The sequence below is a fragment of the Phalaenopsis equestris genome, unplaced genomic scaffold (genome assembly GCF_001263595.1).
Source record: "Phalaenopsis equestris unplaced genomic scaffold, ASM126359v1 Scaffold001366, whole genome shotgun sequence".
NCBI classification, from domain to species: domain Eukaryota; kingdom Viridiplantae; phylum Streptophyta; class Magnoliopsida; order Asparagales; family Orchidaceae; genus Phalaenopsis; species Phalaenopsis equestris.
This window is the reverse complement of record NW_018165805.1, coordinates 21,823-48,429: the sequence shown is the minus strand read 5'-3', so window position 1 is coordinate 48,429 and position 26,607 is coordinate 21,823. Positions and strand designations below refer to the sequence as shown.

Here is a 26,607-nt window from a genome sequence, read left to right as displayed (position 1 = left end):
TGTCCACATTTTATCAATTTCATTATACCCAAAATAATACCATCGATACCAATTATGAATTCACATATCAAGAATTTAAACTTCAATGTTTGCATATAAACATTTACATTATTTTATCTATGCATAAAACGACAAATTTCACCTTTCAAAAATTAAAATAATAATATTTTTAATGTGATATAAAAAATTTGATTGAAAAAAATGTTAAAACAAAAGTGTTAGTTAAATAAATAAATCATTAATAATTAGGTGGCATGTTTGTTAATGCCCCCCTAAGAATTGTTTTACAGATAAATGCGTTAAATTGGTCTATAAACGTACACCTGCAAAACTTATTGGCATATGAACTGACTGAATTGTCTTCAATCCTATAATCACCATATTATTATCCCTCAAAATCAATAAAATCAGATGTCACAAAAAAATGTGGATGATTTACATGAATACCACTCATTGTCTTATGCATATATACGCCTCTTATAAACTGCAATTTTTTCATACATGCCACCTAATCATGAGGTATAATTTACCTTCTAAAAAATAAAATGTTGGTAGTTCTTATGTGATAAGAGAGATTTGAAGGTATAAATGTAAATATTAAAGTTTAGGTGTTAGAAATGTAAAAACATAGTAACAGGCCGCTATGTGTAAATACCCCCAAAAAGTTTTGCAAAGACAGGAGGGAGAACTAATCATATTGTAAGTCAGAACACAAGGAATCATTTTACTCACAAAGACATGAAGGAGAACTAATCATAGCATAAGTCAGAACACAAGGAGTCATTTTAATCACAAAGTATACAGAAGTGTCGAATTAGTCCCTAAATTATTTTAATATGGGCTAAAATAGAGCCCAAGAAGGACTATTTTATCTCCCATTAAAAGAATATATGAACTAAATTGAAGCTTTTATAAACTTTGGGAAGCAGGAAAAGAGGGTAAGCAAATGATATATTCAATCATATAATAAAGGGTGAAAAGTAATCACAGATGTATCTGCTGGCTAATAATATAAGTTTTCCCTAATGGAATCGAATTGCTAGTTAGCAGACAGCTAGGAGGAGAATTATAAATAATACAAAACTGGGATCAACCCATGGTACCATGGACTGAAATGAAAGCCATACAAATATTTTTTTTTAAATGATATGAACTCAAGAAACTGTTGTATTTGTAAATACCAAGCTATTGAAGGTTAATTTCATCGGAGTTAGTCTCCAGATATATGTGTCTTATTCTCGTAGTACCTCCTCTCACTGTCTTCCTTCCTCTCATTTCGTTTCTGAAAAAAAAAAAGAAGGAAATGCCGTCAGATTCAACGAAAAATGCTAGTCATTAAGCTATATTGAAAAAAAAAAACATGTTCAGAATCTTAAAAAAGTTTTCATTTATTCACGTGGTGGTGGCGGCAGTCAACAATGGGGGAGGCAATGAGATTGATCAGCGGCAGCATTTCACATCTCGCGGTGGTCGCCAATAGGCAGCAATGAAAGATAGGGCTGCAAATGAACAGAGCATTCGAGAAGCTACTAATGGCTCGGCTTAATTAAAGCTCGTTTATGTTCATTTAATTAAGTAATCAAACAAGCTTGAATTCTTTTTTAGAATATTTGATTATTAAATAAACAGGCTTGAATATATTGTTGCTTAACTTGTTTATGATCATAAACAAGATTGTTTAAAGCTCCTGAACAAGCTCGGTAAGATGCTCAACCAAAGCTTGACATTGATTCCTTAAAAACACAATAAATTCTAATTAGAAGTCTAATTTATTTTAAAGAAAGTATGAGTAAAAATTAATTTAACATTAAATAATTCTTCCATATTATTCACATTAAAAAAATTAACGTGAAGCCAATACTAATTAAAAAATAATAATTTAAAAACTAATGAAAAAATATATCAAAAAGGGAAGATTTACATACATAATACTCAAATCCTACATATTTACATATCTAAGAAAAAAAAAACAGGATTACTCAGTAGAGATTAGCAAAATAACCTGAAAAGCTTCATGATTTGCAACAATTCTCTTGATGATTGTGCTAGTTGTGATGTCTAAAGGACTTTCTATTATTTTGAAGATGCCCATATCCATCGGAATAGAATAAGGATTTGATCTCTCCTGCTATCAAGTCCAGCAAATCTAGATCATATCTTAACATTAAAGTATAGCATAAAAAAAAATAAATTAAATTTACCTTAATATAATCCATGTTTTCAGCAATTGTTCCATGAACAACCAACGAGATATTGAAGGTTGTAATCTGCAAATGTGTAAATTGAGCACTTTAAATTAGAAACATGGCTATAAATTTGACACCCCAAGTGATACTAAAAGAAAGAGTAAGTGAAGAACGCAGATAAGACGGGAAAAACAAAGATGAAAAAAATCTGCATTAGAATGACAAAAAAAAATCAGTAATATTTTCTCACTGAAATGTTACAGCATAAGTTATTAAATTAAAAAAAAAAACAGCATTCAATGAAGAGAACCAACACCTAATCACCATCAATTCATTCTACAGAAGAGAGTTGCTGGGAAATGGTAAAGAAGATTTCCATTTTCTAATAGATAGTTTACCATCTCCAAACATTCGATCAACTAGTCAGTTGGCTTTCTAGCATTCGTATAATGGAGAGAAGCACCATACATCCAAATACATATCACTGGTATGAAGGGAAGAAATCTTAACAAAATCCTATAATAAAGCATATGCCATTGTGAAAAAAGTAATAAAAGAAATTGTTAACATACAAACAATACAAATGAGCAATATGGCCATATCAAATCATTAACCAAAAATTATATCTTCATCTTAAAGGAATCAAAACTTATGCAGCACCACTAAAGACGTTTTATATCACTTATAGAGTAACTCCCAGTGTGCACCTCAATCTCATGCAAAGACTTGTAAATCAAATATTCCAAGGCCAAGCAGTCAAATAAGTCTTTCTTCATTGAGTAATAGATAGCATTATAATAAAGTAGTGTAAGATGAATTTTGCTTTTGGCATTGAATAGCAAAGCTTTAATCCTATAGTCTCATTAAGGAAAAAAAAAGTTCAGAATATCATTTTACAATTATTTGCAAAAAAAAAATTAAATGCAAGTCATTAAACAAGCAAAAAATATGCTGCAAAATGAAGCTAACCATGTCCTTTGAGATCTCCCTTGGTGCTCCAATAATCACCTCATCCACATACCGACATGCCAAAACACTCAAACTTCTCTCATGAAGATTCATAATTGGACGATGTGCCCCTCGATTAAAACTGCAAAACTGCATCCTTCAGTACCTGTGAACAAAATGGCTCCCAAAAAAAAAAGCTAAAAAATCTGCAGCACTAGTCTACAATTGAAAATCAACCGCGAAAAGAGAATAATGTCAAGATATGAAGAACATCATAACAAATAGTACACAAAATTGGTTACTTGCAAGTTTCAAGAGTACAGCCTTTTTAAGAAGGGAAGAGGTGGCCTTCAGGGGTTGAATCAAAGCATTCTTATGTGTGTGCATGGGGGCGCACATGTATGTATGATCCAATACATCATAAGATCTATAATTACTAATAAAAACATAAGCAAGTAAAGTCAGATTTGCAATCCACCAACTTTAATTTAGGATATGAGTTATCTTCTTGATGCAAGGAAAAACAAGTTAATTCGTTACAAAAAATGTTTACAAATAGAAATTTCGCCAAAAACTAAGATCAAATGCCTACATCAATCAAGAGATGGGCTCAATATTAGAGACATTACACCAACATGAGTTCAAGAGCGGACTCCCACAAAATAGCTATGGTTTATTATACCACTCGGTTCACTTTCTGACCAGTGTATTCTTCTAAAAATATTAATTATAACGATCCAAACCATATTATGTGAGTGTATACACTTTGGCCAAGCCCATCTCATAGTAAGATGAACCTCACAACTTTTTTCGTCTGCGTTTTCCCAGCAGACCAGCCATCTCATGTGTGCTCTATCAAGAAAATGCTTGACCATGAAATCATTATTGATAAAACTCCCAACCATTAACCAAATGAAGCAACAATGTTTAGAAGTTCAGCTACTCTAAATTTAAGGGTGTCATATTGCCCTGAAGGATTCACATCCAAAGCAGACACAAATTTGAAAGGAAATATGAAATTTATTAAAGAATTGATCTAATATTTTAGATGCCTCAATATCCCTATTTATAATCGCAAAAAAGATGCCAAATTAGCAGCCTCACAAATTCCTGAAAAAATAATACAACACAAAAATCCAAAGTTGCAGTCTCAGGATCCAAAAATCAACAATTCCAAAATTCTTCGGTGTCAATCAGTTTTAGATCTCAATTATCACCAAAATTGGAAATACAGGAGTTGCATAGCTACCACTTCAAGCAAATCTAGACTTGCGCTACTCACAAAAGCATGACCCAACAAAAAATGCAAGTCATGATTTGTTCAAGACAAAAGGACCAAAATAGTCTGAAACTATAAGTGCAATGTTTCAAGTCATGTGCTCAAGGACCAAGTCTCATGATAAAAATTTTAAGATCATGTTTACAAAACATGCCAAAATGCGATGAACATAATTTAAAATAAGTTCAAATATTTTTATTTATAAATATATAAACCTTATCTTCTAATATTATTTATTTAATATAACATGATAAAAATTAGTTGATTATATATAATTAAGCTATTTATTGAAATTTATAAAAATATATTTCCACGGATTGTAAGTTTTGATAAATTGTATAGTTGATCATCCCAACAATTGTATGGTTCATCAACTAGTACAATTAACAATCGCACAATATTTACTGAGTTAAATTGGCCGTTAAAATAATAGTGGTAAATGTTTCAAATAAAAATATTGACATTCATAAATTGTGTCACAAGAAGTTGAGCAATGAAATCTTCAAATTTATTGATTATAATGATTTTTAAGTACAATAACAAGTAATGCTTAATTAAGGCAACCCAAACATCGATATGCTGGATAAACATATTTTTAAGCTTATTAATTATGATATATACCTAAGAAATTCATGAGAAAAGAAGCAAATGAAAAATTATATAAAAAAAAAGTGAGCTTATATTTTGAGAACAGCTGCTTTTTCTCTCTTAGTTTTCATATTATTTTGATTGTTCTCTAGATGTGTTCATCTTACAATCAAGGTTTGTAAGGGAATGTATGAACCATGGTTGTAGATGATAGTCATTGTTCTCTAGATGTGTTCATCTTGCAATTAAACTTTGTAAGGCACTGCATAAATTATAATTTTAAATGACAGCCATTAATTCACCCCCAAGGCATAAGTGCAATTTAATTTGGATTTAAAAATAATTTTCATTACCTAGCAGGTTGTGCTAAGAGTGGTAAGTTACTTGCCTTGAAAGAGAATGATGGAACCTACTGCAGAAGACTAGAAGCAGCTTGCTTTTTGCTTTGAAATAGCGTCAGCATTACTCGTTAAAGAGAAAGTTAAGTCTAAAAAGTTTTCTCCACCTGCTTATAGAAAGAAGGAGATTAGCTTGTACTAGTAAGCTTTAGAGAGATCCTAACCTTGAGTTGAGCTTGGTATGGACATTAGTCAAGGGTAACCAAACCACATAAATATCAACCCTACCCAATTGCTCTATAGGTTAGTTTGCACTCTTACCACATTTATTTTGCCTCTCATTTATATACTTTCATACTTACATGGCTTTCATACTTACATGGTGACCTAATTGGTTAAAGATCCTTATGACAAGTTGTCAAGTAAATATAGTAATTGTGCTTAACTATTACACTAATCTTTCTTATGCATAATTATTTTTATATCATCACATATTTGATTTTGGATACTCGCATTTTTGTAGTTAAAAGAAATAACTTTATCTATCTGTTTCAGATAACAAACTCATATAATTGATCTTATAAGCATTTCTCTCATCAATATTACATATGTGTGCTGCTAGTTGTGTAAAATCAATTCAAGGGAATGGCTTGCATAGTTAACTCAAGCAATACAACAACAACAACAACAAACCTTTATCCCACTAAGTGGGGTCGGCTACATGAATCATTTTTCTCCATTGTGTCCTATTGAGTGTCATATTTTCATTTAATTCTAATAAATTAAGATCATTTTAATACAATATGCCCAAGTCTTTCTAGGTATACCTCTGCCTTTCTTAATACAAGTTGAATCTAAAACATTTAATCTCCTAATCGGACCATTACATGGTTAACGTTTAATGTGACCAAACCATATTAACCGACTCTCTCTAAATTTATCCGCCACTGGAGCTACACCAACCCACGGATATATTCATTTCTCATTTTGTCTCTATGTGTAAAGCCGCTCATCCACCTAATCATTCTCATCTCGGCAACACTTAACTTAGTTTTATGCTTCTCTTTTAAAGGCCAACATTCATCGCCATAGAGCATTGCAGGTCTCACCACCATCTTATTAAATTTTCCTTTCAGTCTAAGAGGTACTCTTTTATCACACAATAGGCCCGAAGCATTCCTCCACTTCAACCAATGAACTTGAATTGTTCTAATAACATCCACATCTATATCACCATTACTTTGAACAATAGACCCGAGATATATAAAGCATTCACACCTTTTAATAATTTGATCATTATAGTTACAACTTCGTCACTAGAGCTACTACTACTAAAATTTTATTTCATGTATTCAATAGTTCTACTCAAACGAATGCCTTTAAGCTCCAATGTAGGCCTCCATAATCAAAGTTTTTCCCGAGCTTTCTCTCTAATCTTATCTAAGAGAGAAATATCATCAAAGAAAAGCATACATGTCCAGTAAGAGCATCCATAACTAAAGCAAAAAGATATGGGCTTAAAGCTAATCCTGATGTAATCCAACTGAAATAGGAAAATATTGGTCAATCTTCCTCCTGTTCAAACACAAGTAATAGCTCTAAACACAAGTAATAACACAAGTAATAGCTCTAGTATACAAATCTTTAATGACTTGAATATAAATCAAATCAACACCTTTCTTCTCAATAAATCTCAAAAAGATATCTCTTGGAACCTTATCGTAAGGTTTTTTTAAATCAATAAAAATCATATGTAGATCCTGCTTATTCTCTCTGAACTTCTCCATCAAACCTCTCAATAGATGCATAGCTTCCATAGTAGACCTGCCCGACATAAATCCGAAATGATTATGAGAAATCTTTGTAATACATCATAACTTATATTCAATTACCCTCTTCCATAATTTTAAAGTATGACATATTAACTTAATTCCTCTATAATTTGCAAACTCCTGTGCATACCCTTTATTCTTAAAAATGGGATCAAAATACACTTCCTTTACTTCTCAAACATCCTTTTAGTTTTTAAAATAATATTAAAGAGTCTAGTAAGCCAAGAATCTCCCAAATGTCCTATATATTTCCACACTTCAGTTGGGATATCATCAGGTCCTACAGACTTTCCACCCTTAACTAGAGCAATATAATATAGATATTGTGCATACATTAAATTGCTTACACTTTAACATAAAATATATCATATAATTTCTATCTAACACTTGTATACACAGAATTGTGTATCTAAATAAATACAATACATTGTTAATATCATTAATTAATTGATATGCTATTTTATTTTCATTATCGTTAATTCAATTTCAATATTCTATATTAATTAAAAGCAATTTAAATTGAAAAGATTTTCGACATCTCACTTTAAACCCAAATCAATCCCCCATGCATCAACTTAATGTGTGAAATCCAACTTACACTAAAGCCTAATAAGAGCGAGCGAGTATGGCATTCGAAGTAAGAGGCAAGGGCATCAAAGTAGGGATTTCAACGTGAGAGAGATGTTGGGGATGAGGCATCGTCGGATTTCGATGAGAGAGATCATGGAGGTTTGTGTGTAAGAAAGAGAGGGAAATGTAGGAGAGGAGTACTAGCAAAAAATATCAAAGATAGACATATCAAAAAGGCAAGAGTGTGAGAGACATAGGAGAGAAATTGCAAGGGGAAGGCTGGCACAACTGTACAACATGGAGATCTTGAATGAGAGGGAGCAATTGAGAGTCACTAAGATGGCTGTGCTTAAGAGACGCAAAAACTGCCTAACATGATTAATGTCCTTAATCAATTGATTTTTCTTGCTAACTAATTCATGTAACTGGGTTTACAAAATTGTCAAAATCTCATCTCTTTGATATTATATTACTGACACTAGTATGGAACATCTTTTCTACATGACAGTTTCACAAAACCCAAGTATATAAAATCAAATCTGATGCAGAATATTATAGGGTCACAGTTTAGAAAATGCAAAATGAGATGAAAAAACAAACCACCACCAAAGTCATAATTCACCAACATCAACTTTGGGAAAAAGGTCTCGTCCTTTTCATGAAGATTAGAGAACCACCACAAAACTCACTCCAAAAATATTTAAAAACATCCAAAATAGAACCTTAACCAAAAAATTTGAATCAAATAAAACCATGGATTGAACATTATCAAAACAGAATAAGAAAGACCAATTTGTAGCGAAATAGGCCAGATCCCAATTTCCAAAACAAACCAATCGTAAATTATATAAATGCAAATAGTAACGAGAACAAAAGCCATCAAATAAGATCCAAAAGTTCCCCAAAAAAAATTACATTGACACTTGCAGCATACTCAAGACAATTCCATCCAACAAAAACACAAGTTTAATAGAAAATTTGAAATTTTATGAAACAATAGAAAGAATTATTTGCATGCCATAGACATAAGTGTATGTTCCTAGTAAAATGCGAAGAGCAACACTGCCAGAGCCACAACTTAAGGGGAATTCGTAACTTATGCAATATTGCACATAATTAAGATCTGTCAAAGAGGGTAAATCACATTTTGCATAATGCAAAACCAACATCCTGGATCACAGTTAAATAAAAAGAGAATCAACAAATAGCAATATTTTATATTAGTTTGTGATCCAAGCTACAGGAGAAAGAACTGCAATTCATGCCCCTTATAAAATATAGATCGTGCTAAAGTGATCCAATCATCTTTTTGCTACATGATGTACAACCAAAAAACTCCTGATAGGGAACCATTAGCAAATTAACAGACTATCAATCAGCCAGAACACAAACAACAGAAGCGGCAATTGAACTAAATCAAACCACAAACATTTAGTGAATGTTAGAGATTATTTATAAGGATTAACATCATATGCATTCTTACCAATACACTAACAAAATTTGAAGTAAAAAACAAATGATGCAGCATCAAGACTCAGAATGAGAATGTGTTCCCTTCATACATTGCATGTCTCAAATTAAAAATTGGGTAGTTTCCATGTGTGAACTCTTATTGTATCATATGGAATTATAAATGTTAGAAGTTATACTATGAAATAATTTATTTCTCTTAGATTAAGGAGTTATTTCATTTCCTATTTTATATTTATTTCCTTAGATTATGAGTTATTTCGTTTCATATTTTAGGTTTTCCTATTTTATGTTATTTCCTTTATCTCCAAATAATTAATATGGTTTGATTATTGGAGATATTAGGTGATATATCTTTCCTTTTCATGTTATTTTTTTTTATTATTTTTCCTATTCCAGGATTTTTGTAAAGGTTATTTATACCCCGTTCATATCAATGAAATTATTCTGAATTTCAACATGGTAACAGAGCCTTAAAAAACTCTAGAACCTCCTTATTCCCTACTACCGACAATCTTTGACGTGCAGGCCCTTCTCTTTTCATTTTTTTTATCGGCAATCTTTGTTGCTTTACTCTAACCAATCGGGTTTCTTTTTTTCTTTCAAGTCTACGTTCTTCTTCCATACGAGAAGTTTCTCCATTGATTCCATCACACACTCGGTAAGCCAAAATGGTGTTTTCCTGATTTGAGATCTTCTTATTGGTGGTATCTGGAAATGGGCTTTGTCGTGCGTTGTTGGTCTCTAATTTCTTTGTGGATACATGCTTATTACAGGAAAGCCCTCTCGTTCTTCCTCTTTGTGCACTGGTAACAACGATGCTCCTCTTCTCCATCGGAGTAGCCCTATTTTCTGCAAGCGTCCACCTCTCATACATTAACATCAAACCCGAGCAGAAACACACCCTAGCTTGTGCAAAGTTGTCTGCGAATACCTCCGCAAGAAATACGGCTATGGCCGCTAACTCTCCACCCCTAAAGACAAGCAACTCCCATGGCGCCTGTCCCTGCTTCCAACTTCGTTCAATCCCCTATGATAGCTTAAGTTGACATGGGAAGCGGCTCCAATCCCTCTTCTGTTATTGTCAACGCAACCATCGTTCAAGCCTCCACCGTCTTCTACGACACCCTCGGGATGATTGATAAAGATGATAGGCTCGTCACTGAGGTTGCTTCTTATGGATCTCAATTGGGTGTATTTCCAGAATTGGCGGCTATCCACATGGATCTACCTTTGGTATCACCATTGGTAGCCACTTAACTACGAGGAATGATGAGTTTCAAAAGTACAATGCTGCAAACATTGATATGTCAGGTCCTGAAGCTGACCACATAGCAGCGATTGCAGGAAAGTACAATGTCTTCATTGCTATGGGTGTGATTGAAATAACAGGGTATATAATATATTGTACAGTTCTCTTTTTTGACCCTCAGAGTCAATACCTTGGGAAACACCACAAACTCATGCCCACAACTCTGGAGCATGTTATCTGGGGGTTTGGGGATAGATCTACTATTCTTGTGTACGAAACTCAATTGGAAGAATTGGCACACTCATTTGTTGGGAGGTCAGGATGTCTCTCCTGAGAACAGCATTATATGGTAAATGAATTGAAATATATTGTGTTCCCACAGTTGATGCCAGGGATGTATGGCAAGCGTCAATGACCCACATCACAATTGAGGGCAGACGCTTCGTTCTCTCAGCAAATCAATTCTACAGCAGAAAGAACTATCCTACCCCACCTGATTATGAATTTGTCAATGTCCAAATTCTGTAGTGTGTGCTGGGTGGATTTATTACTAGGCAGGGGGGTTGTCTAGAGGCCAACTTTCTATACAGTAATGCACTGGTTTAATTAGTGCAGATGCCTTTTTTCAAGCTACTCTTAGTTTCCTTCATTACAGTGGAAGATTTTTCCTGATGTTGCAACACTCCTGTCGAATCGAAAGGAAGATGCAAGAAATTGCATCAAATTCCTTCGAGTTTTTTTCTTGCAACAGACCCTCTTCCAGAACTTGCATCAGGCCCTCCTCCAGAGTTTTTCCTTGCATTAGACCCTCCTCCAAAGCTTTTCATGTATTATGCCCTCCCTTAGCTTTCGCTGCAGCAGGCCCTCCACTTGAATTCCTCGTCCAAGATGCCTCCTCTTGAGTTTTTTCCCGCAACGAGACCTACCTTTTGAGTTGTTTTTCTGGGGGCCATACTCAGTAGTTTTTCCTGTTGGTTGTCTACTTCCCTGCAAAGTCCCCTGCAGTATTACCTGTATGAGCCTTCCCTCTACCTAAAGACATTGTAGGAACTGAAGTCAAAAGACAATTACAATTGTCTACTTCCCTGCAAACTCCCCTGCAGTATTACCTATAGGAGCTTTTCATCTATCTACAAACACTGTAGGAACTGCAATTGCTAATATCTACTTCACTGCAAACTCCTCTGCAGTATTACCTATAGGAATCTCCCGCCTACCCACATACACTGCAGGAAATGCAGTCAAAGAAAACTGTGGAATGATATATCATCAATTTCTACCTCTCAAGATCTTCCTCACCCATTGTTTGGAGTTTTCAAATCCAAGTTAAACATGATTTTCGACCATGTTTCAATTGGAGGAGTGCTAAGAGTTATACTAGGAAATAATTAATTCCTGTGAGTAATTATGACAAAATAAATTGTTTCCTAAGATTAAGGAGTTATTTTCTTTCCTATTATATACTTATTTCCTTAGCTTAGGAGTTATTTTCTTTCATATTTTAGGCTTTCTATTTTATGTTATTTCCTTTATCCCCAAATAATTAATATGGTTTGATTATTGGAGATATTTGATGATATATCTTTTCTTTTTATATTATTTATTTTTATTAATTTTTCTATTCTAGGATTCTTGCAAGGGTTATTTATACCCCCGTTCGGATCAATGAAATTATTCTTAATTGCAACAACAACCACAAATAAGAACAATACGACCACAAATAAGAATAATGCAAAAACATCATATTAACATATGAATTGTCCATTTGTGATGCGCGCTCAATCTATTGATAGATAGTTGAGATGATATAACTCAAGTAATGCTACAAAGCCAAAGAAAGCCACAAATAAAATAGGTTATATCATCTGCCATTAACTATCATTATAAAAAGTATGCAACAATTAATCCTAGTATTTTTTATTGTAAGACTTTCAATGGATATACGAGGTGTACTATTCAATCATAAAATAGATTAACCAGAAATAAGACCCATCCATCCAGATGCACAAGTTTATTAGAAAATTGATCTTTGATATTTATTAGAAATAATATTTTTCAAATATAAAAGTTAATACTCAAAGGTATTTTATGCAAATATAAGACTTTTTAACAAAACATTTAATCATATATTTACTCATATACATATATAATATATAAGATATTTACTCAAATAGAAGATGTTTGATCCAGATATGAAACATCTAGAAGATCATTAATTCAGAATAATTTCATAACAGTAATCCTAAAGTTTCATTTGGTCACATTTATGTCGTTTGATATGGCCCCTTGTTAAGAGTAAATTTATTTGGGGAGTATAGTAATATTTTAAAACTTATTAAGCCAAGTATATGCAATCGTGCTTATTTGCCAGCTTTTCATAATTCTTCCACACGATTTCATATGTAGATTCGCAAGACAAGCATGAGATTTAACCTAAATCTTTTGGGTAAAGATTCGTAGGCAAACAAGAGCTTTAAATCTGAAAGATCAGCTTTTCTTCCATCAGAACTGTTCCTTCAGATGGATGCAAACAACATTGCCTATAAGCATAGAGTTTTAATTTTGTGATTATTCTAACACAAGCAGCACACAAATTTAGACAAAGTGTTCAATCAATCATAAAGTACAGTACATTTTTTTTCAAAGAACGCAGAAATTTTGATCTTTCAAAATCATTATTTGTATGTAGCAAAATAATATTGTTGAATTTGTGACCAGAACAACATGATATTATGGATAGAAGGAATATTTAAACTCAATTACAATGGTCACGATTAAGGAAAGAAATAAAAATACAGTAAAGCAAATACAAAGGAAATAAAACAAAATAAAAAAATAAGAAAGAAATAATGAGGGAATAAAAGCTAATAATAAGTAATAACGGATATGAATTGTCGTTATAAATCTAATATTTCCCCTCAAGTTGAAGCATAGACATCACTCATATTCAACATGCATTTGAAGTCATTGAACAAAAACCGACTTTTGGTGAGAATTCCACTAGTTGAACACTGGAAGGCACAAAAGAGAACACAAATTTCCTCGGACTCAATATTTTTTTTAATTAAGGTAATGTCAATCTCCACATGCTTGGCATGATCATGCTGGACTAGATTGTGAGTAATGTTGATTGCAGCCTTATTATCATAGAATAGCTGCAGCGGGACAGAGATTGGCATGCAAATTTCTCCGGGCATGATGCATAACCAGAGAGCTTTACAGATTCCTAAAAACATGAACCAGAATTCAGCTTCAACACTTACTCCGGGCAATCACAAATTGTTTTTTGTTTTTCCACGTGACAATTTTTTCTCATAAATATGAGCAATATCCTGAGGTGGAAAGTTGATCATGAACCAATCCGGCCGAATCAACATTTGTATAAACAACAATAAAACGAGAGGTGTGCGGGAGAAAACAAACCTGAGCCAGGTGTACCTTTTAAATAGTGAAGGATCTGGTAGACAACTTTAAGATGGTGCTCATAGGGGTCATACATAAATTGACACACTGTACCAACTACGTAGCATATGTTCGGATGAGTATGAGCAAGATAGATGAATTTTCCCACAAGGTGTTGGCAATGAGTCTCGCTAATAGACACAACATTGGGAATGTCGGATAACTTTTCATTGGGATTTATAGGAACATCAACAGGTTTGCACAAAAGAAGACCAGAGAATAATTACATATGTATTAAGGCAGACAAATGCCCGCAGATGACTGAGCAACTTCCATGCCTACGAAGTACCGGAGAGATCCCAAACCCTTCATTTCAAAGAACGAAGCAAGAATGTCTTTTAAGGACTTCAATGTTGGGAGATCGTTACCTGTAAGAACAATATCGTCAATATAGACAATAAGGATAGCTACCTAGCCATTAGAGGAATGTCGGAAAAAGAGAGTGTGATCCAATTGAGCTAGAGTAAAACCATAGCCCACAACCACCTTTGTGAACTTGCCAAACCAGACCCTGGGTACTCCTTTAACACATAAAGGGACTTTCATAGTCTGTATACTTGTCCTCTGAAGGCAGTAGAGTCGGAGTCCGGAGGGAGAGACATGTACACCTCTTCGGTAAACTCTCAATTTAAGAATGCATTTTTGGTATTAGCTAGAATAAAGGTCAATCCAGATTCACCGCAAGTGACAACAAAACTCGAATAGTGTTTACCTTAGCCACTAGAGCAAAAATCTCCTCATAGTCAACTCCGTTGATTTGTGAGTACCCTTTAGCGACCAATCGTGTCTTGTTGCATTCAAAAGATCCATCAGAGTTGGACTTGGTGCTAAAAATCCATCGGCACCCTACAACTTTCTTACCTCGAGGAAGATTCACGACGTCTCACGTATAATTCCGCTGAAGCGCATTTATTTCCTCCATTACTGTCGTTTTCCAGACTGGATCAGCAAGAGCAACTTCAATAGTAGCAGAGGTCTGATGGTTCATCAAGACAGTAGCAAATGCTCTGTAGGTCAACGATAAAATGTGGAAAGAGACATTTTGCCACAAAATAAAGGGAGCATGTCTGATTACGTACTTTACTCGAAGAACTCACCTACTTATTCGGAGGAGGGATCGTGCCGAGGATGTTGCCCAAAGATCCTGTAAGGATGTAGTGATGAGCATTAGAACGGGTGCACCGAGTGTAGACCCGAATAGTGGGAGGAGGAGATGGTGCACTCAATGGAACAGGGGACTTCTCCGTCGTAGGAACAATGACGGGAACATCAATACGAATAGGATAAGGGATAGTTTCAAAGAAATCAATCTCCCCAACTCGAGGCCGTGCTAGAAAAATAGGGAACATTTTCAAAGGAGATATCAACACTCACATAAATTTTGTTTGCAGTAGGATCAAGACATCAATACCCCTTTTGAGTTCCGAAGTACCCTAAAAAGAAACATTTTATGGATTTGGGATCAAGTTTACTCTGAGTAGGGGCAGTGTTCTGAACAAACGCCGTGCACCCAAAAATCTTGAGATCTAATCAAGAGAAGACCAGATTGGTATGGAAGCATGACATTAGAGTGGCTAAAGAAGTATGAAACTTGTGAATTTTAGATGAGACTCTATTTATGAGATAGGTAACAAAAAGAATGACATTGTTCTAAAACCATTTCGGGACATTGAATTGAAACATAATAGAGCGAGCAACATCAAGGATGTGACAATTTTTCGTCTTAGCTACCTCATTTTATTGAAGAGTGTTCATACACGAGCTATGGTGGAGGATACTCTTACTTACCAAGAATTCACCAAAAAATAGAGTCGAAAAATTCACGACTATCGTCAGTCTGAAGGGCCTAAATAGGTGTTTTGAATTAAGTTAAAACAAAGGTGTAAAAATTTTGAAAGTGACAGTAACTTCCTATTTGCCTTTTAAAATGCATACTCGTGCCATTTGAGTAAGGTCATCAAGCAAGGTCAGAAACTACCATTCATTGGTGTAACTGGAAGTGCGAGAGAGTCCCTATATGTCACTATGAATGAGGGAGAAAGGAACGAAAGGTGTGTAAGTGTGGGGTGGGTAATGGACCCGATGATGTTTGGCTAACTGACATTTCACACAATTAAAGTTAGAAAGATTTTTATTAGAAAACATTAGATGATACAACTTTTTTAAATATTGAAAATAGGATAACCTAAACAATAATGCAACTACATAATGAGACATTCAATGACTTGAGATAAGTTACAAAACCTGAGTGGCGTGTCCTCACTTTCCATACTCTTCTTTTGGAAGTAGTATAGTCCAGCTACTCATTTAAAAAATTCCAATCATCCTCCGCAAACGACGATCCTAAAAAATACAACAATTAGAAGAAATGTTAGCAACACAATCAATATCATTTATCAACTTGCTGACAGATAACATGTTACATTGCAACAGGAGAACGTATAAACATACTCCAGAGTTAGGCCGATTGTTAATACAACCGACCCTTTACCCGTAATGGAACTAGAGGAGCCATCGGCAATTCTAAATGTATCTTTTACAGAGCATGGAAAGTAAGTCGAGAAAGCTTGTGAGCATCTGGTTATAAGATTCGCGACGCCTGAATCAATAATCCACGGACTAGAGAAGGAATAAATCGAGAGTCATAAGAAGAGTAACTTGTCAAATGTTGAAGGTCGACGGACACGCAGAGACTTAATTTGCTCCAAGAAGCTTGATCAATTGCTCCATCTAGTTTTTCAGAGATTGGGAGGATTTCGAGATGTTCCGGGAAGGAGTCGGTAGAGCCATGGTAGACTCGGATGTCACCGTGAGACCCTTGGCAGCAGAGAATTTGGTTGAAGCTTTGTATGTTGACTTAACGTGAGATTTCCAACACTTGTCCCGAGTGTGATTGAGTTTGTGATAGTAATCACAAGTGGGGTAACCGATCCACAGTGGCATGGATGAGGGTTGAGCACTATTTGAGATCAAGGTAGATGATTAAGGTCATGGATGAGGGTTGAGCACTATTTGAGATCAAGGTAGATGATTTAATTGAAGGAGAAGTGTCGAGTATGACAAATCTCCGGCTTTCTTCCCAACGAATCTCGGTGAAAGCAACGCGAGTGGAAGAGGATCGCGACCAAGAATAATGCCCCGGACTTCGTCAAGATCTTTGTTCAGGTCGGGTAGGAATTGGAACATGCGATCTTTTTCTACAATCTTCTGAAAGAGGGATAGGTAGGCCGGAGAACCCTGGTCACAACCCTTGACCCTTATTTTTCCTCCCAAATTTTCTTAGAGACCTTATAGAGATGGTCAGAGTTTCCTAAATCCAAGTATGTATCACGAACAACCGTCTAGAGAACACTAGCTTAAGGGAGGAACATATATGAACGACTAATTGAAGTCACCATGGAGTTAATCTGCCATGACATGACAATGGAGTTCTCCACTTCCCAAGCTCCATATGTTGGGTTAGGCTTTGGAGGCTCACGAATCATACCTGGAGGTGACCGAATTTCTCGCGTCCTTTGATAAACAAAGATACTGTTTGGGGCAATTAGAAAAAGTTAATGTCGTTTAGTTTATGATTCATTCAAGAAGTTCATGCTAATTTCTGGTTCTCCAGTCTGTAAAGGGATTGAGGTCAGTGCGATCTTCGGTGGACTCAAGCACATCAGTAAGACGTTTGATGGTGGAGGAATCCATCATACTTTCAACAGAGCCAAAAGTGATGGTTAGTTGTTGAGACATAGGAAAGCTGGCGAGAGGGATGTCCAGTAGCTGAAAAAGCTTCTGGAATCAACAGTCGGGTAGAAGTACAACCAACGGCCGAGGAAAAATAGTCGGCTAGAAGGCTGTGCAAGGTGGCCCCACGACAAAAAAACAATCGGCTTAAAGGAAGTTGTTGGAATAAAAAAACCAGACAAGAAAAACAACCGGCTTAGTAATAACGGAAGCTGTGGAATAAAACAACGGGCTTAGAGAAGCTGCTGGAATAAAATAGTTGACTTAGTAAAAGTGGATGTTTCTAGAAGGAAAAACAGCTGCTTAGAGAAGGCCTCTATGTTGCTGGAAGGCCTGTAGAAAGGCCGGCTTAGAGAAGTTGTTGGGATCAACACCTTGTGGCTGCCGGCAAGAATTCTATAGAAGAAGAGCTAGAGGTGGGTGACTCTAATACCATGTTGAATTGTGACTAGAAGAGTATGGTATTATTGATAGAAGGAGGGGTATTTAAACTCAATTATGATGGACTCGATAAAGGAAAGAAATAAAAACAGAATTTAAAAAAAAAAAAGAAGGAAATAAAACATAATAAAACAAATAGGAAAGAAAAAATAAGATTATAAAAGCTAATAATAAGTAATAACGGTTAAGAGTTGTCATTATAAATCAAATAAATATTACCAAAATAAATTGATGACTAAGATCAAAGACTATACATATAAAATAATGCATATGTACTGTATAGTATGACCAAAAATAATATTACTGATGTCTTTTAAGCGGCTCCAACCAAGTGAATTTTCTGTTTTCTAATTCAAACAGCTCCCCACCACCACATGCTCCACTAATTTTGGAAATAGTTAAAATCTTTCTTATTTAGCGGATCATATATTTCCTGTTTTCTTTTACAAATCATTCCAAGCCACACTAAATCAACTCCCCAAAAATACAAACAAGAGAAGTTTGTACAACTTTCTTTCAAAGTTTTATTAATAATCAACAAAATTATTTCCTAAATATATACACTACCTCTTTCATAAAACGCATCACCTCCTAATACACACTCAAATCTAATCCACACATGAACCATTATTGAAATACATCCTGACTGCTTACCAGCTATTTTACATGAGCACCATCCATACCATCACTTCCTTTCACTACTCCTATCCAGCATCTAAAATAAAGCCCAACATATATATTGCCGCAGCAATACTTACTTTCTACCCTCCTATCCAGTAGCTCACGCTGCCATAGTTCTGCAGTAACACTTCACTCTATCCTAAATTCTCTGATGTAATGGGTTCACAAGCACTAAATTCAGTTTAAGATTTTCTGTGCAACCACTGGTTCACATGCACAAGCAATACTGTATGCAGCTGCCATGACCAGCCACTCCTGTTTTTATGTTAAACTTCTCCGCATCATAATGGACAGATAACAATAGCAGATATCTCATCACAGCACTTTTAAAAATAGATGGACAAAAATATCATCAGAGAATTCGTTATCATTTAGAGATGCTATCAAGTCAAAACAAGCTCAAGCCAACCTGGATACAGGCTCAAATAAAAACATCTAGTCAAATCAGAAAGCTCAAACACAAGTTTGTATATTATACAAGTTTTAAATATGCTCAAAGTTGAGCTCATAGCTCCTTAAGCCAAGCTTGCAAGCTCGTCAATAAGTCAACCTCGAATCAGCTTGATTTTGTTACATCCCTATAATATCATTGAACTAACCATCAACCTACATCTCCTTTTAGAACATATCTCAATTATATCAATGTTGGTCATTTACATCCAAGGCACACACACAATCATATCACTAGACTGAATATATTTCTCTTTAAAAAGATACCTATAGTCATCAAACTCAAAAGGATCACACATTTGCCTCCATATTAAATGCATAAATCTAATGCTTCCCAGTTTCCATTGGTCAAATCACAAGTTTCACTTTTTCCTTCAGCCCCACATGTACAAAATCATACGCCTCACCTTTATGATCCTCCCCTTTATGGGAATGGTCCATTCAATAATAATATGATGAGCCACTACCTGATTGTGAAATGAATCTTGAAAATGACAACCAATTGTCAAAGCCTGATATGGCACATGAGTTTGCTCAACTAGACAAGCTCCAGATTCAGTTTCGTTAGTCATGTCATGCTTTTATTTCATGGATTATAACATGGTTGTCTTCCATGTTATTTACTTATGACTATGTTAATCTTCATTTCAGAATAACCCCATATATATTAATAGAAGTGTTTATACAATGTTTGCAATTATTTATAGATAACTCAAAACGTTAATCTCTAAGCCTTATAGATACAATTGAAAACTGTAAGCATGCAACTCTAAGCAGCATCTGAGATTAGAACGATTAATGCTCATTTCAAAGAAAATAGAAGGAAAAAAAGAAAAAAATACCCAGACGACCTCACAGTCTGATCAGTATGAATTCCAACCAGCAAAAAGTCTCCAAGTGCTTTAGCAAGGCGTAATATCTACAAAAAAAATGCTTTTTCAGTTATTACAAAATATTATTTTGATCAGAAAGAGAAACTCAAAATTCAAACTACAAAAAATAAATTCAAGTATGTCAGTATATGTAAGTGGACTGCTTGTCTAGAAATTTGTACCCTAATCTCACAAAACTTCAATAATTGCATGCCTCGTAACACTCGCACAACCCAAACAAAATAAAATTTTCACACAATTACAGGAGGAACAAATCTTCATTTTCCATTGTGGATCTGGGAAATGTTATTTAATCTCCTGTAATCAGGCTGAAAATTTTTCAATTAAAGTGTTGGCGGCATACATTTTAGGCCATTTTCTTCAAATGAATACTTACCCGTTTGTAGTCAAGGAAATAATTAAGTTCACTAACACTTCAGGAAAACAACCTATAGGGCGATGATAGCAAAATAAATTGTCATTTTTAAAAATCAAAATAGAAAAAGATTTACAAGAGAGTAATAACAGCGCATAATTTCCTACTAGGTGTAACGATAAGTGGCATGCATTTGCAGCATGGGGAGGGGGAGGGGGGAGGGGTTTAGAATACGTAGTAACAGAAGAAACATAGTACTAACATAAATAGAAGGAATGTACAACAACTTATCAGAAGGTGAAACCAGCAATTCAAGAGATTCTGGTAGACCCCACCTGATACTGAGCATTTATCTGGGCAAAAAATATGGACTCTGTGAAGTATATCCATGCTTCCCAATGCATACGAGTAATAAATCTGAGGTGAAAAACAATGCCACTATACCAACAATCTTAGAGGGAACACAATTTATGCTAATAAGGACATCAAATGTGAGATAAATACTAGCGTCTTTACTACCAAATTCATTAAAAAAAAGAAAAAAAAAAGAAAGTCAAAGGTGAAATTGAGCCCAGGAACAAGATGTATGATATCACAGCTCAGTAGTCCTGCGATCCTAAACCTAAATATTGATAATTCAGCACAAGTATCTTCTCCTAGATCACAGATGAAATTAGTGCAAATAATCCGATTTGTGTTGCCTTCAGAAAAACTAAAAAATAATTTTTATTTGATTGCAATTTTAACTTCATTAGTACCATGAAAAACAACAACAAATTATTCTTATTCAATAATATAGATATTCATATTTTAGGATTATCATATTTTCGTATCAAACTATCGAATTTATTTATTTGGGTATTTAATTGATAATTTTCGGCATTAGAACTTCTAAATTTCTTAATGGAGAGTTAGGGCCAATGCCTAGAGGGCTAAAGTCAGTCGTTGTTTAAATTTTCAATCCATCTCAATGTAAACATATTTTATAAATACTGATAGAAACCATGTGTTTACAACATCTAATCAATTAATTTGAAAGCTATTTAACAAATCCTCCTATTCTCTCTTCGGCGAGTCTCCCTTCCTACGGATTCTTCCGCTTTTCAAGCATAAGGCCAAGATTTCCCTCTTCACAAATCCCAAAATATAGAGCTACTTCTCCGAATTATCTACTCTTCACTGGAAACTAGTTAGTTTCTCTTTCGAGCTTCCTCTCCCTACAACCCAATTTCATCCCTCTTTCAATCAAGGATAAATTCCAAAAATACATCACAGTTTACAAGCAAATTCAATAGAAGAAAAAAAAAGGGAAAGATCAATAGCTAGATCTATCATCAGGTTTCCATCAATTGATGGATCATGCTTTCAATTAATGGCATTTAAAGCTGTAGCCTGTAAATGAAGACTTAAGAATTAAAAGAATTTACAATAAATATGACATACCTCCACATGCCCAGCATGGAACAGATCAAATGCACCATCTATGTAGATTATTCGGGCATGGGGATCAGGACTCTGCAGAAAGAATAAACAAAAATATCATGCAGCATGATGTGAAAATCAGCTAGTCAATATTAAATTTATGAACACTTTAGATGAGCATGAATACAACAGATATCAATATGAACAAGGTTAATAAACAATTGAAAAACATATTCAGACTAGCAAAGAAGAGATCAATTTATCTTTATTCATGAACAAAGCAGCAAACTTAAAGACTAAACTTAAATTGCATTGTGGATGGCAATGAAAATTTAAACACTAATGAGACAATGGTTGCTCAAACTCGCTAGAACATAAGAACAGCTCTCATAAAACCTTTATAATCAAGAAAACGTCACTATCACAAATTTTCAGATACATTTGAGAAGAAACAAAGGTCCTATCATAGATAAAAAATAAATTTGTTATGAAAGAAATTTGTTATGCATCAAATTTCTAAAACGACACATAGAGGGTATATCCCTCGAGTGTTTGGTTTATTCCTACATAATCTGCATACTAATCATAATGGATCTGCCCACATGATTATATCAAATATGTCCGTAGCCTTTTGGTCCCACAGATTATAACCACTATCCCAGAAACAATAATCAAACTATGAAGCAAATAGAACCAATAATCATGAAGACTTAAAAGATGTGAAATAAGTTTCAAAGTCATTGACAACATCATCACATTCATTCCATGAATTAATGAACAATCAAATGAATAATTCATTCCATGAATTTATGAAAATTCAAAAGGTATAATACTAAGTGTAAGATTCCTGCCTACCTTTCCATTAGAAAATTGAACTATACGGCGAGATGTTGGCAGAAAGTGAGATATTCGTGTTCCCCCTCGGGGAGACCCGCCATCATCAACTCTTGGGCCATGTCCATGGCTGAATTGCCTTTGTAAGGAAGAATGTGTATGATGATCTCCACTTGATCTCTCTCTCACGCAGAGAAGCATGCGACCTGACAAACAAAATGACACAACCAACTATTAATGGCTCGTCATCTGTCACGAATCAGTTACTAATTTTAGATAGCAGAAAGACATCATGACATGCTGACAGAATAAATATCTTATAGTTCAAATGAATTTGAAAATTTGCTAACAAATCACAATGAAGATACTTCACCTTGTTTGAGCATAGGCTAGAGTATGACACGCAAGGATAGGAATTACTCAGTGGGGATGAGTAAAATCAGAAAATTTATTACAAAATAAGCATATTCTTACCAACAATATCAGTGCTCGACACTCCTTCAGTTCTCTTGATTTGCTTATAGCGGCCAGCTTTCTTGGCAAGCGCGTAGGCATCAGTGCCATCTGGTAGCAAGCAAGGATCATCACCATGGATAATGTAATCTATATTATACTCATTGAAGAGCCTTTTCATGAATTCCTCCGTGATAGCATAGGGAGCATCCGGGATGACCTCATCAACCCATTTAACTGCACCAACCATGATCAATCTGCCATAAAAAGTTGCAAAATCAGAAGTTTATACAATACATACACAAAAAGGAAGAAGAGAAAAAAGCAGAGGGTCCATTAGTCCCGATATTTGTAAAAAATGATCCCACCAAAAAGAAAATTTAGGAAGCATTCATTATAGTTTAATCCTTAAAGTTGTATAAGTATTTGTGCGCATAAGATCACCACTACCATAATACATAAACTACACTTTACGAAGTGATTACTTGCTTTATATGAACTTAAAGGATACAATAAACTTAAAATAACTAAATAGGATAACAGATTCTGGTTGTCTAGTCTTTTGCATGTCCAGCAATTAGGAAGCGTAAATAATCAGATTATTGAGTCATCAAGCACCAAGAGTAAGAAATCAGAAAAAGCTAATGTGAACTTAAAGCCTACCCATCCAAAGGGTGGTGAAAGGTTGAAATGTTATATTATAAAAGGAAGCAGAGGATTAATGTGTATAAACTACTATTCTACTATTCAACACACCATAGATCCAGCATCTAATTTAAGAACTACAGAACAAAACATCCTAGGAATTTGGTAACGGCACTAAAGAATTACTTATACCTACCCAACTACGCTTTGCAATGAAGACAATAAGCAAAGCTGGCTTGAGAATAAAAGGGGAGCAAATAAAGCAATAGACAAAAAGGTGAAGCGAAGAACAATTACTAGTAAAACATACTGAAAAAAAATATGGGCAAATAAAGAAAGCAAGATTTGGATCATGCGACCTGCTCAACCAACATTCCAAGGTAAAAATCAGATCAAACTTGGTATAACAAAACTTATTACAACAGACTTCATAGCACTTCACAAGCATTCATGACTGACAATCAAACCAGAAGGACTGACCTTTCGTTGATAGGGGTCACCGGCGGGCCCTTGTTCGCCGTGATCTCCGCATCACTAACCACACCAACGACAAGCTCGTCCCCGAGCGCGTGCGCCTGCCGAAGGGCGTTGCAGTGGCCATAATGCATCATGTCAAAGCACCCGTCCATGTAAACCCGAACTGGTCTCTTCTTCCTCCTCCCTGGCAACCGCAACCCCGCTAGCTGCGGCATATAACCGAGGTGCAGGGCCAGCACGGAGGCACCGAGCACAAACCCTCCAAGAAGTACCGCCACCGCGTTGCGGGAGGGTGTGAGTTTCTCAAGAACGTGGCGGCACCCGCCTCCCGCGTCGCCGTCGGATGCCATAGTAGACGAAGTGGTGGAACGGTCGGATCTAGGGTTTGTGGTCACTAGGGTATGGAAAGAAGCACTTTCGAGCTCCCGCCATCGATCCACGAGGACATTGGAGACAGTGAAGAAAAAGGAAAGGCGAGCAGCCGGGATTCGGATTCGCCTCGTTTCTGGAAAGGCCCTGAGATTCGGGAAATTCAAGCCGTCCAATCCCACTTTCGTTTCCTTTTGTTTTTATGGACATAACGGGTTTTCCACGTTTTCTGTGCCCTCAATTCTGGGTTCCCTGACTTCCGAACGCAAGTGGCCAACGGCGGTGATGCGATTTTCGAGTGGACTGGATGATGACAAGCCCAGCTCTTATGAAACGCCACGTGTATAAAGTGGAAGCGGCTTTTCGAGTTTTTCGGTTTTAGCTTTTTGTATAAATTTAGCTTAAACTATTTTCAATCATTTATATTATAGGTTTAATTATTTTTTTATTTTTTTATCTATTATTTTTTATAGTTTCGGATAGTATGGTTGATTTTTTACTTTTTTTTGTTCTTATATTTTAAGTTTAAACTATGATGTACCCTTTCATATTATGATATTTTATCATTTTTTGGTGACAATAATTTAGTATATTCATTTCATTTAAATTTGGATGAAAATTTACTTTTCAACAATTTTTTTTTAAGATTCTATGTTAAGGTTTTATCTCTCTTGTCTCTGGTTGGAGTTTACTAGTTTTCGTATGGGCTAAGCTAAGCTTAATTTATATTCTTTTCTATAAATTCATTTTCTTCATTTATTTTGTGCAGGTATTCTTGTATTCATTATAGCTTCAAGTGCCTTGGGATTGTTGTTTGGATCTTTTCATCCAAAAATTTTGTTGTCGGATATTCTTTTGGTGTTGTTTGAATTGCTAATCCAACATCCTTTGCAAAATTAAATGTCTTTGGATTGTTTGGTTTTATTGTGATTGTTGTTTGTTTGGATATCTTTTTATGAGATTCTTTAAAAACAATGCTTTTGTTTTGGGAGTGGGGTATAAGCTATCATTTTAATTTGGAGGATGATATGTCGAAGCTTTCTCTTGTTTTCTACTTCAAGTGCCTTAGACTATGTGAAGTTAATGCATTTGTTTTAGGAGTTGAATTAGAGCTTTCATTCTGGTTTGGAGCTTTGTCTATTGAAGATGTTCTGAGTTGGTGATACTTTTGCATCCAAAAAAGTATTATGTTTGTTGTTGGATTTTGGTAGATTGGTGTTGTTTGGTTGTATAATTATGTCTGTTTTTATTCGGTTTATATTTTGTTGTAATTTAGGTCATTTGTATTTTTTTTTTAATAAATCTAGTCTAGGCCCTCACTTTCCTCGATGTGATGCTCAAAGTGTTACAAAATTTTTAAAAACAATTATATTTTGTAGATTTAGGATGCCAAGTGTGATCATAGCTGCAGGGTGAAGACATTTCAGGAGTGCAATAATAGAGAAATTATTAAAGAAATATCATATCAACCATCAAATTACTACTACTTATCATCCTAAAAAAAGTAGTTTGGCTGAATTATCTAATCGTGACATTAAAAGGATATTAGAAAAATCTGTGAATCCAACAAAAATGAATTGGTCAACCAAATTTGGCTATGTTTTGAGGGCTTATAAGATTGTATATAGAGCTCTTATAGGAATGTCTCCATATAGGTTAATATTTGGGAAAGCTTGTCATTTATTTGTTGAACTTGAGCATAAAATATATTAGGCTAATAAAGAATTTAATTATAATTTAAAGGATAATTGTGACAAAATACTATTGCAATTAAATGAGCTTGAAGAGATAATGAATGAATCTTATTAGAATGCTAAGATTTATAAAGAAAAGATAAAGATGTGACATGATCAGACGATTCTTACTAAAAATTTTAAGTCATGACAACAAGTTTTGTTATATAACGCCAGGTTAAGATTGTTTCCAAGAA

The 26,607-nt window shown here is 34.8% G+C and overlaps 1 protein-coding gene and 1 pseudogene across 5 annotated transcripts; one reads left to right on the top strand and one right to left on the bottom strand.

Moving 5' to 3' along the window:
* Nucleotides 1-939: 939 nt before the first annotated feature.
* LOC110034161 (ethanolamine-phosphate cytidylyltransferase-like) lies at nucleotides 940-24,908 on the bottom strand. 5 transcript variants are annotated; one of them, XR_002295024.1, is made up of 10 exons: nucleotides 24,312-24,908; nucleotides 23,208-23,443; nucleotides 22,755-22,939; nucleotides 21,921-21,992; nucleotides 20,072-20,148; nucleotides 3,156-3,276; nucleotides 2,202-2,267; nucleotides 2,003-2,128; nucleotides 1,397-1,499; nucleotides 1,196-1,282 (listed from the first exon to the last, which is right to left on the bottom strand). XR_002295024.1 is itself a non-coding variant. In XM_020738450.1 (9 exons), the coding sequence occupies exons 1-9, from the start codon at nucleotides 24,656-24,658 to the stop codon at nucleotides 1,211-1,213; spliced, it is 1,293 nt and encodes a 430-aa protein (XP_020594109.1). In that variant the 5' UTR covers nucleotides 24,659-24,908; the 3' UTR covers nucleotides 940-1,210. The 5 variants fall into 5 exon arrangements, 4 of the variants coding, with proteins under 4 accessions (XP_020594109.1, XP_020594106.1, XP_020594107.1 ...); XM_020738450.1 differs by lacking the exon at nucleotides 1,397-1,499 and having other exon boundaries at nucleotides 940-1,282; nucleotides 20,081-20,148; XM_020738447.1 differs by lacking the exon at nucleotides 1,397-1,499 and having other exon boundaries at nucleotides 940-1,282; nucleotides 24,312-24,907.
* LOC110034162 lies at nucleotides 9,541-11,953 on the top strand (annotated as a pseudogene).
* Nucleotides 24,909-26,607: the final 1,699 nt, after the last annotated feature.